At 34.9% G+C, this 12,110-nt stretch overlaps 1 protein-coding gene across 1 annotated transcript; it reads right to left on the bottom strand.

Annotated features, from left to right (window-relative positions):
- Window positions 1-485: 485 nt before the first annotated feature.
- LOC108146500 (protein spaetzle 5) lies at window positions 486-11,563 on the bottom strand. The gene is made up of 6 exons (XM_017272536.1): window positions 11,291-11,563; window positions 8,130-8,275; window positions 7,916-8,070; window positions 4,609-4,872; window positions 3,504-4,073; window positions 486-981 (listed from the first exon to the last, which is right to left on the bottom strand). The coding sequence occupies exons 2-6, from the start codon at window positions 8,190-8,192 to the stop codon at window positions 813-815; spliced, it is 1,221 nt and encodes a 406-aa protein (XP_017128025.1). The 5' UTR covers window positions 8,193-8,275; window positions 11,291-11,563; the 3' UTR covers window positions 486-812.
- Window positions 11,564-12,110: the final 547 nt, after the last annotated feature.

Below are 12,110 nucleotides of genomic sequence, written 5' to 3'. Positions count from 1 at the left end.
GCAGCTTATTCGGATTTATGAAATTATGTGGGTGTAGCCTGTAGCATTGTTCAATTTTCTTTAAAATGACATTGTAACAAATAAAATAGTTTGATTTATTCTATTCAAATTAATTGCATTTATTTTAAAATGAAGTTAAAGAATTAGAGGTATTTCTTTTTTAATTGAAATTCAAAAGCATATAAAATATTTTATATATTTTATAAAAACCATATAATAATATATAATTTTATTTACTTAAATATAATTATCTTTCTTCCGAAATACTGTAAAATACTCATTATGTTTCTTATAATTTTTATAAAAACCTTTTTTTCTTACCATATTTTTTCAAATCAAGGAAATGTTCATGAATTAAAGTAATTTGTATTTGAGCTAAAACTAAAAAGGGCATAATTTTGAAAAATTTGAAATTTTGGTGTAACTCTGGCATTGATAATGATCAAACTTACCCCAAGATACCCCAAAATAAATAGAGTTATGACTTTAACTGGAAAAAAGCATTGTCTCGAATCGTTGTTTATTTGATATCCATTAGATCGCTCTCATAGGGTAACTCTAATGCTACTATACAAAACTCGAAGGGATTGTGTGGGCATAAATCCTATTTAGCATGCCTCACTCGATGTTTTCGATTTTAAATTACATTTATAAGAACTACATTGTGTGTGTGTAACTACATGAGAGATATATTGAGTGTGTTGTGTGTGTGGGGGTGTTGTGCAGTGTGTTGTGTTGTGTGTTTTGTGTGTGTGGTTGGTTTCGTATCATTTAGTTATCAGATATGAATTTGCCAAAATCGTCGTCCTCGTTTAATTGGCGGCTATCGTGCAGACACAGCAACTGGGAAACCAGAACGTGTCCGTATAGAGATTCTGCCCATTGCCCTGGAGCGCAATTAAGCGTTTTTGCACAAACTTCTGCTCGCATCTCGAGTTGTAGCCGTTGGGCAATTCGCACAGGTTCGAGCAGGTGTTCGAGCTGCAAAATAAACGAAATAAGTGCTGAATGCGAAATGCGAATGCTGAAATACCAATACCAAAATGCTAAAAATCAACAATTGTCCAGAATTTAGTTGTGGGTTGAAGGGCATAAATAAAGAGCGCCGGCTGCGACTCCTTCGAAAAAAGGAGGAGCAAAAAAAAAGGAAGATTCGCAGGAGTCGCAGGCGGAGCAGAGTTGAAAGTTTAACGAACTCGTTAAAACGGGAATCGTATGTAATTGATAAGGAGTTGCCGTTCGAGCGGAAACAGAAACGGTACAATCCCTGCACAGTAAACAAATATCTGAGTCTTAGCTTAGAACTTATAAAAAACTATTTAATTTCATTTATTTACAGAACAAATAATAGATCAGTGCTTCAATGCACATCTCCACATGTGATCCTTAAAATTCTACCTTTAAATATAAAATAAAAATATGAAATTTCACAAATTTACAAATAAATTCCTTGTTGCAAATATATATAAAAAGCTTTTTGTTTGATTCTTAAAATGGTTTCCTAAAAGCTAAACCCGTTAAAAAAAATATTTGAAATTGAAAGGTTGATTTCCAAAAATGAAATTAAGACGCTAAATAAAGATTTTTGACATTTAATTGTGTCTTTTTTTAATTTTGGTTCACAAAATGAGTGAACCAAGTTATGCTTATTCTGTTTAAAAAATTACATTAAAATGTGATGGATATGGGTATCGGTAAAAAAGATTTTGAAATTCCTAAGATACGAAATATACGGGAATATAAAATAAGCTTAAATTTTTCTACGTGTAGTCCCGCTCCCAGCTGTTCCTTCGCCAAGATTTATGCGCGCCTGCGTAGGTACTCGATTTGGTTAAACAAATTGCGCCAAGTACCGGGCTCAGTGCTAACAACAAGTGGCACCAAATGGGGGAGGGGGAGCGAATCGAGAACGGTCTCGATTCTTGAGACTGGGAAGCGGGACAAACGGGCAACAATTAGGGCAAAATGCGTTGACCCAACTCGAAGAACCAGAAACCCAGCCACATCACCCGAAATTCCCGTTCCCGGCATTTGTTTGCGCTTTTTCCGGATGATGAGTGTGGAAAGGTTTTCAAGTACCGCACGCATCCAAAAAAATAAATTCAAAAAATAAAATAGGGGAAGGACCAAACAGAGGGGAATAAAACAGGGGACAAGGATATGGCCTAATGGCGGAATGCTCTGGTATTTCTCTCCCGTTTTCGGGGTGTGATAATACGTTTAACCGCAATTATGACACCGTATAAACGGGCCTTAGTTCGACCTGCACAAACCACGTGCCCATTCCGTCGGTGGAAAAGGGATAGATGCTTTTTTTTTAAGAAAGAGAAGGACAGTGAGGGATTTCCCCTAGTCTTAAGCACACAAAATAAACATATAAAAGAAGGGGGAAACCTCGGACGTCCCGCTGCGAATTATTAACATCGGAGTGGGAACGAGAATGGGGTTGGCATGACACCTCTCGCCACTGATTACAAGTGCTGAAAACGGTAAGGGGTGCGGTGATCGGTGTCGGGATCAGTGGGAAATATATACTCGAAATAATGAGCGGGAGAGGACGGCTGGATGGACAAGTCACTCACTTTATCCCCTAATTCCTCAACAGAATTATGAACTTTTGAGCTGTGGAGCACAAGGAATATAAACCAAATTTGGTTAATAATGGATGTAACAATAAGTCTTTTCAGCAATATTAATAATCAATCATATTTTAGTGAATTTTTATGTAGACAAATGATAAAGAAAATTGAATATTTTATTTTAGATACTAACATTTACAAAACAAATTGGTAATATTGATTATCAAAGCTTCTATTTAATTAGGTAGAAAATTAAATGTTCAAAGTAAGTTTAAAAACTAAAATTTCTTTGCCTTGTAACATAATGTAAATATCTTTAAATGTCCAAAAAACTAAATAGAAATATAAATATTATATGTTTATGTTGTGAAAGCTGTTGTTCCTCGACGCCCATTGGTTGTTTTTTATTTGGGAAAGCAAGCAGCTTACTGCTTACACTGATCTTAGCGGATACTCGCACCTCATGTAAAATTCATGTAGAATGGTTATTTCATATAAGTTGACATAGAAACATACGAAATCAAAAACCAATTTATTAAATATTATTTAATTATTAAATATTTTGATGACAATTAGGGTAAGTTGAAATAGGTTTTTGCGAAAAAAATTATATTAAATAAAAGGAAAGAAAATGGAATATAAGGTGCGCAGCAATGACTTTTCTTTCATGATATACTAAGGAAATAAGCTATATCTTTATACTCTTTAACCACCGAATTTCACAGAAAAAAATGATATGAAATAATACTCGTTTTAAAAGAAATCCGTATCAATTTCCACTTAAAACTTGCCGCTTCACTTTGATGTGTTCAAATATAGAGAGAATGCGAAAAAAGTCCCTATTTTAAAATCAATTTTACATTTATCACAGGCAAAACTTATAAGTGTTTGTTGACAAAAGCAATTTTTTTTCTGTGTACTTACGCGCAGAGTTCCGCCTTCACCATCTGGCGCGCTGTGTTCTGCTCGTTGACCACGAACATCCAGTTGCCTCGACTATTGAGCGCCGCCTGCGGGGTGATGAACTGCGAGGTCGTCTGGCAGAGGGTGGAGCGTCCGGGACTTTGGCGCTTTGTCCTCGAACGCTTCTTCGGCGGATTGGGGGCATCCACGCCCACGATATCCAAGAGATCCATGTTGAGCGAGACATCGCGCTTGCTCTGCGCGTGATCCTCTGTCGGTTTGCCCTGCTCCCCCTCCCCCTCTCCCTTTTCCTTTCCTTCGTCCTCATCCGACTCCTCCTCCTCAACCTCCTCAGCACCCTCGGCCTCCTCCTCGACCACCTCCTCCTCCACCTCTTCATCAGTGCCGACCTGCCTCTGCTTTCGACTGAGATCCCTGACCAACCGCTTCAGCCAGAGGGTGGCGTTGTAGGGTGTAGACTTGCCACCCTGATTGAAGTACAAGTGACCGCCGGCGGACGAGGTTCCGCCATGCGAGTTGTACCGCTGACCCGAGCGATGACCTCCTCCCGATGACGTATACAAAAGATACCTAAGTTATAAAAGATTACATATTTTTGTATATTAAAACAGCATAATGACTAAGGCTAAAATTTTCAATTAAAATTACTGGAATAAATCTAAAATAAATACCACTCATGAAAACTGGTTAAAATTTTGTATACCCAGTCCTGTCCGATTGTAAATTACATATAGTACATATATTTTCCGGTAATGACTTCTTACTTTAATGTCTGGGATTGAAAATAAGAGTTATGATTAAAAACTTATAAGTTAAAAAATGAATCCCAAAAAAGTAAAAACCATAAAAATATTTTTACAAATAAATTTAGTAATGGATACGTGAAGAACCTTTTTGGCTTTTCCTTTAAAGATTTTATTTGAAGCCTGCCTTGTAATAATACTACCTTCAAGGCTTTAGTTTTCTTATTTCTGTTATGGTATACACGAATCGAATCTTAATGAAGACCTTCAAAAACGTTCGAAATCAGTTACCGGAACATACGAATCTAAATTCCTAGTCATACATTTAATTCATATTTGTTAATGATTTTTGGAGTACTCACGTTGGTGCTTCCGTTGAGGGATTGCTGACGAAAAGGGGGTTTCCACCGCCACTCGCTCTGTGGGGATTGCCTCCAAAGGGGGTCTGATAACTATATCCATTAAAGTCCTGGCCATTGGGATCGCGGGTCGGGAAAATTGACTTAGGATCGTAGAAGACGGGAGTATCGTGCCACGCAACCGCCGCAAAATCCTCCCAGGTTTCGTCCACCAGCAAAGTGCTGGCCTCATAGCCCCACTTTCGAACGAGGCTCTTAATGAGATACCTAAAATATCAATTTATATGTGTTAAAAGAGGTTTTATGGGCCTATAAGTTGCATTTTTCAACAAATTGCATACGTTATAGCTCACAAATCTATGTAAGATAATAAACTATCAATTAATATAGTTTAGAAGGACTATTCAGTTAAAAAATAATATTTTATTTTAATTACTTATTCAATTAATTAACTAAAACTTATCTAACATATATATAAGTCATGAAGAGATACCTAAAATATCAATTGATACGTATTCAAGAGTCATACAACTAATATTTTATTTTATTCACTAATGTAAATTATAAGTAAGTCAAAAATAGATACCTAAACTATCAATTGATTTATTTTAATGAGGGTTATTCGGTTTTATAGTAATATAAGCTAATAATAATAAAGAATAATAAAATACTTTTTCAATAATGATGAAATTCAAAAATTACATAAATAATTAATTAGGTATGGAAAAAATGTAAAATCTGATCTGAAAAATGTTATTTTCCGTGCAGCGTGCACCATTTGTACCCGTCATTGACAAGTGGTAAATGACCATATTTTGTGTCTGTGCTTGTTTTTTTTCCTGCGTGCAAGAGAGAAACAATGAGTGATGCAAGCTGCGATGGTTAACAGGCTGGGAAAGCGAAAATCAGGCACTTGTTGAATCCACCAAATTATGCAAGTCACAAAGCCCACTGACTGACAAGTGCCAGAAATTGGTATGGAAATGGTAATTGCGGCGTTGCTCAAGCCAAATCAAATATGAGTATCATAATTAATATGCGGCCGCTGGGCAAGAAAAAAAAATTGGGAGGCACAGACATCGTAAATAATAAATTGGCAGTGCCGTATTTATTTTTTATTTTGCGACTCTTATCAACATCGCATCGCATGCTCGTCACGTGCCACAAAAAAAAACAACCAGAGAAAGGTAAGGGTTAAGGGAAGGGAAAGACCCAACCTCTGGTATATGTATAGTAAAAACCCGCTTGGGGCTTTCCCATACATACACATATTTTTGAGAATTATGCAACTTACAGAAATTCCAATGCAAGCGCTGTAATAAAAATGCCTATTTAATTGCCGCGTCGGCGCCGAGGGCTTATCAAGCCATTTGCATTACCATTACCCACTAACGCACATATTATTTAAATCCGAATCAAAGAAATTCTCTAAAAATAGACGAGCAAACATGGCCAACCAGTCGAAGGCGAAGGCGGATGATAAACAAACAAACCAAACAACAAAAATTGAGTGCCATCTTTGGAGCACGTAAGACAAAAGATGCAATCTAGGGGTCATCAAGTGGTGAATTATGGATGCTCTTTGCTTGGACTCCAATTTTCATTTCATTTTCAGAAATTCCACAGATCAAATGAAGCTCATTATAAAAAATACAACTATCAAAGATATCACGATTGCACTTTTTTTTTTTAAGTTTGCTGGCAAAGGTCATCTAAGTTATAAAAATGTATTTTAAATTCAATAAAATTTCTTTAAATATATAATTAGCAATCTGGGGATCATCATGTTCTGATTATATATATATGTTTTTTTCTTGGGTTCCAACTTTAATTTCATTTATAGTTTTAATTACATTTTTTTTGATTTAGGTAAGTCCGTTTTTAAAATTACAATTATATAATAGTCAGTAATCATTGGCTTTTTGTTAGGCTTATGAAAATCAAAGCCAAGTTTTTATTTAAATAAGAAATGTAAATATCTTACATTTCGATTTAAGTAAGTACATTTTTAAAATAGAATGAGTAATCTTAAAACTTATTTTTTTTATTTGAGAAGACCTTATCCATAAGTCTTATCATAAATATAATAAAAATGTTTTAAGAAATCCATAAATTGATAGCCAAAATGATTTATTCAAAATGTTTTATTCAAAACAACAAGATGTTCTCCCAAAAACAAAAAAAACTAAAGCACACCCAAAATACCCTAGCTCACGCGCCAAAGTGCCGGTCCAAGCAACTTATGATGCCCCGAAGACACGATTATTCATTGGAGGCATTCATAAATATTCGAGAAGCACGCGGCCAGTCGTCGGTTCGTCGCCAAAGTTATACTACACACTATATACTATATACTATACTACATGGTAGGAGCCAAACAAAAAGTGTCTTGAACTGTCATTTCAAGTTTATTGGGTCAAGGAATTCCCCCAGCTGGCTGAGAGCAGAAGCAGAAGCCCCACGAAACAGCATCTCTTCGAGTATCTGAGTATTTGAGTATATGAGAGCTCGTTGCGGAAGCAGCCACAATAGATACTCCCTCGATGCTCGATGCTCGATGCTCCTATGCAAATGCGATGACAGCGAACAAGTTTCGATTTCGATAGCGAATTCAAATTGAAACTGAAATTGTTTCGTGGCCAAACATTTGTTTGAAATGCCTGCGAATGAAGTGGGTATTGATTGGACCAGCAATGTTTGATTTGAGGTTTGATATAAAAATGACTATTCGATTTTTTAAATCACAAATTAAACAAATATTTTTGGTTTGTTATATCTAGTCGATTTTTCAATGTTTAAATGCCTTTAAACAAAATGGATATTTATTGGATTTAATTTAAAGTAATGTAATATTGTTATGTTGGTTTTGTTAACAACTTTAGTCGACATAATGAACCTATTAATAATGATGTGGTTTTTCAGATCAATTCTATTTTAAATTCATAAATTTAACAATTATGTGTTATTGAATACTGTAATATAAACTAGAAAACATAAATTGTCTTTTATTAATTATAATATTTAATATAAGATTTTCTTATGAAAAAACTCTTATGCATTTTTTTATTACCAAACCACATACTATTAAATTTAAATGACAGACATTAAGATGCCAATACTAACTTGAGTTTGTTGATTCATTTAGTTCGAAAAAATAATTGCAATGGCTTAGCATTTTAACATAATTTGTTATGTTTCCTAAATACTGTTATTTACAGTGAGATAAATTATGTTGTGGAAACTATGGCATAATAAATCAATTAAAATGGAATTATATTATTTTGAAAATTCCCGGTAGATGCCTACTTACGTGGGATAGTTGTCAGCGTGTTCGCAGTAAGTTTTTCCTGGACGGGCACAGGTGGGCGTTTGACCAGGTGGCGCAGGGAGGAATTGGCAAGGCGGCGCTCCATAAAGGCCACATGGCGGGGGCGAGCTGTGGGCGGCTACTGTATAAGCTAATATCTGCAAGGAATATGCTTTTTATTATATCAAGTAGCTAAAAGGGGATCAGGAATACTCACCACATAGGTAAGGAGCAGGTGGTTACAACTAATAGGGGGCGGACGTTTAATACTCTTTGTCATTGTCAATTCATTCGCCGTCGATTTGCATTTGCATTTGACTCGATTGCGATTCAGCAACTGTCTTCAGCAGGAAGTATGGAAATCTGAAGCGAACGAGAAAGAGAAACTGCCATGAATTATTTGGCTAAATATTAGTCGCAAAAATGGGCAAATACTCGACAGTTTTTCACACCATTTTCATTGGGACACAAAACAGACGATAACTGATGGTTTTTCCGCAGCGGAAATGCCTCAAAGTGTTTATTTGTTGCGCAGAGTTCACTTGGGCTTATTGTTAAGTCAAACAATCAGCAACTAAAACAATAACATCAACACGAACTATACAACCGACAACCTCTAAAGCAAACAACACCCAAACAACTCGAACTACAACTCCCGTAAATAGCGAAAATAAATTGCCAAAAGTGAAAGTGACGAACAAGCTCAAGACAACAAGATTAAGTATACGTAGATTAAGTATACGCCGCGTAGATAATGGACTGGTCACGCCCACATCCATTGTGGGGGCGTTCTCAATTGGCAACCCGAGCTGTCAGCTAATGACAATATTTATAAACTCTAATGATTTATTAGCGTTTCTAAACGGGGTTTTAAAGTGGCGGCATTTCAATAGATGATAAAGTGAATATTAAACAATCAATTTAAGAATTAAGAACTAATTATCAAAATATATGGAGTTTTTTAGAATAGAGTAATGATAAAAAGGGAACTGCAATAGAAATTAGTTTTGTGATTTACCGAGCAAAATAATTACAAAATGCAGAAGTGATACAAAAACTCTGAAATTTAATTACATTAATTAGCTTTTAAGCAAAAAAAATTAATGTATAATTGGAAAAAAGTTGGAACTTCCCAGTGATTTTTAATTCTAATAAACAGAATAGTGGTAATTAAAGCAAAAAAAAAAAAAACAAAAAGCACTTTTTTGTTTGTTCTTTAGCTATGGTTACATGTGATCAAATCAAAAGCTGTCACAACGAATGTTAAAAACCGGATTTCGTGTCAAGTTTTGATTTAGTTCCAATAAAAATGTGTACCACAATTATTTATAGAACAAAGAGTAATAACAATTTGCTTTAACAGCCTGTCATGGCTTGCTTGTAAAAAAAGTGAGCATTCAAGAACTATTATGAATTTATGCTGATACAAAAACACCTGCCACAAGCTGTTGTAGGATTTCCGGGATCGCAGGCTCTTTTACACAAGCCAAGCAAAACAGATCAGTCAACAATCAAGTGCCAATGACAAAGTGTCGGGCAAGGTACACAGAAAAAATATGTATGATAAATATTATGTAAATATTATCAAAAAAAATGTACTTATTAAAATGATTAATTAATTGATAACATTTTTAAAAATAATAAGAAACATTTTAACTTTTTGACTTTTAAATTCATTGCGAAAAAAAATTTTTGTTTAAATTTTCGATTGTCACGTGGGAAATTTAATATTTGTTTTATGAATATTAATTATTTCATTGAATATCAAAGCAAATACATAAGTTTTACTGTGATCATCTCGTTTTTAAAAATTATTATCAATAAATCATAAAAAGATTCAACTTTTTCAGCTGTTTAATAAACATTTTAAATATTTTATTGAAAATAATAAACAATATCTTGTACATTTTTAAGTCCATTTAATAATACAGTTAACATTGTTATTTAAAGATTTTAAACTGGAATTTTTGTATAAAATCTTTTTGTACGATTTTCAACAGTCATTTAATTTTTCTCTGTTCATGGAGCCCAGCTTTGTTTGGGGTTTGCGATCTGCTAATGGAGTCTTGCACATGGCTACACCCACGTATTGCTGGTATTTCCCAAAATACGATGCCAAAGTTGCGCCAGGCGATCACCTCATAAATCACAGTGTGGCCAAAAGAAGTTGGACATGGTTAGAGTCGGGCCAAGACTTGGTCTTAGGCATCGCCATTGTCTCCCATATCAACTTTAGTGGCAGTGTGTGTTTTATGGTGTGTTTTGGGCCATTTGCACATCATTAGGCCGATGGGGCCACGAGTTAATGAAATTGTTAAAGATCTTTGGCCGAGCTTTAGCGGCTAATCCGTTGGTTGCGGCTCGATTTTCGAAATTGAGTGTTCAAGATCGCTGGGCTTTATTCAATTTATTTGAATGATTTGGCCGCAAAATCATCTATCTATATTTAATTGATTATTCCCCGACTGACTAATGATCGATTGTCGGATCTTTATCTTTGTCTCGCCCAGACATTCTCACTTATTCACCCGATTGGCACGTTTAGGGGGGATGAGTCTAGATATTTTGTTAGCGACTAATTGAAACATTAGCAGGTTGCAAAAAAATAATGTGAACTTGGAATACTGTTAATTAATTATATTGATTTTTAATTAAAAGAAATGTTTAGTACTCTTTGTATAACAAGAATCAATAAATACGGGATTAGTATATATAGTTTTTTATATCAAAATGGCCTAGCATTGTTAAAAATTTAATAGTTATTAATTTAAAATAATTTTATCTTGAAAAGAATTCTTTTTTATTATTGAAGAGATTCCTTAGTCATTTTAAAAGCCCACATTGTGTTTAACCAAAATTACTTTAACCTTAAAAAATATCAACTTCTTTGAATTTACTAAACTTGTTTAAGCATAAAATATGTTTATTTGTAAATGATCAATCTTTTTTCCGATTTTAGTTACCACAAAGAGGCTGGGTTATTTGAAACTTATTTAGGGACTAAAACAATGGATTCGATTTGAGCCAGACAAATGGCTGGGCTTCATTAAAATTTTTTAAACATATATTTTATGCCTGCATTTAGCTGAGGAATTAAGCACGACTTTTCAAGGCTACGGCCAGGTTTTTTTTTCCCCATTTTTATTATATTTTGTTTTTAGTTACTCAAAGTGTTGTCTGCATTTTTTGTGGATTTTGTTTTGTGATCGCTTTGATTTAATTTGTGTTTGCTGGTTTCCCAACATTTCAGTTACAAGTATATAGACGAATAGAAACAATGAAATGATATAATAAATCAGATGAGATGCGATGACAGATTAATTAAATTTATTAATTTATGGTAGGGAGTTAAATTATTCCACTTTATTAATTACTCACCTAGAGTGCGGTTTATTGTATTGTTTTGCTGTTGATACACCGTTTTTTTTGTTCACTAAACTTAAGCTAGCTTTGCTTTTTGTATTTTTGTGAATTATTTTCTCTTTTTGCCACTGAATTCACTTGAAAATTCTACTAATTAAAAAACTTAACACGTACCGAAGACTGCGCGGAGATTTCAATTTGTATTTTTCGGCTTTCGACTTTGTTTTTTCCGTTTCACGCGTTTGCCAATGCTCACGGCAGAGGTTCGTAGCCAACTGAGCGGTCTAAGCGAAGTTAACAGCCGCGAACTCTGGGCAGAGAAAAGCAGAGCTTGGGTCAGAGCAGCTCCACAAACTATATTAATAGCAAAAAGATATGGCCGGCTCTGATCTCCCCAGCTAATCTCTCAATTTAGCCCGCTCAACTTTGAACTTTTTTCATTTGGCCCGTGTGATTCATGTCGTATACACAATATACCCAATGATATGTGCGGTTTTTCTTTTTTGGCCCGAATCAAGACCGGAAGTCCAGCCGTTCGGGCCATTCAACATGACGTGAACTTTATTTATTGACAACTTTTATTGTTTGTTTTACATTGTCGTCAATATGCGAAACTGCAATAAAGTGAATTTATTTAAATTGTTAATTTTTGCCGCTCGCCAATTGTTGTTTCGGCATTGCCGCCGGTTTTGGCCCATAGATACGATTCATTGTTCGCTGGGCGATGAATTTGGATTTTTATAGCCAATGAAGGTCACTTAACAGCTTTTATCTGTCGCAGACTTGTGACTGCTGCCGTTGATTTGGCTCTGCCTCCGGCTCAGGCATTGAATGT

This window comes from Drosophila elegans, unplaced genomic scaffold (assembly GCF_018152505.1).
Source record: "Drosophila elegans isolate 14027-0461.03 unplaced genomic scaffold, ASM1815250v1 contig_208, whole genome shotgun sequence".
Classification (NCBI taxonomy): Eukaryota; Metazoa; Arthropoda; class Insecta; order Diptera; family Drosophilidae; genus Drosophila; species Drosophila elegans.
The sequence above is the reverse complement of the archived record's forward strand: the minus strand, read 5'-3'. Positions and strand labels throughout refer to the sequence as shown.

Bases quoted from the DNA above. Each gene is read 5' to 3' on its own strand.
- LOC108146500 (XM_017272536.1), bottom strand. From the start codon at position 8,192: ATGACAAAGAGTATTAAACGTCCGCCCCCTATTAGTTGTAACCACCTG. The intron at 8,071-8,129 runs GTGAGTATTCCT...TATTCCTTGCAG, and splicing joins ACCTGCTCCTTACCTATGTG to ATATTAGCTTATACAGTAGC. The intron at 982-3,503 runs GTAAGTACACAG...TTTATTTTGCAG, and splicing joins GTGAAGGCGGAACTCTGCGC to CTCGAACACCTGCTCGAACC.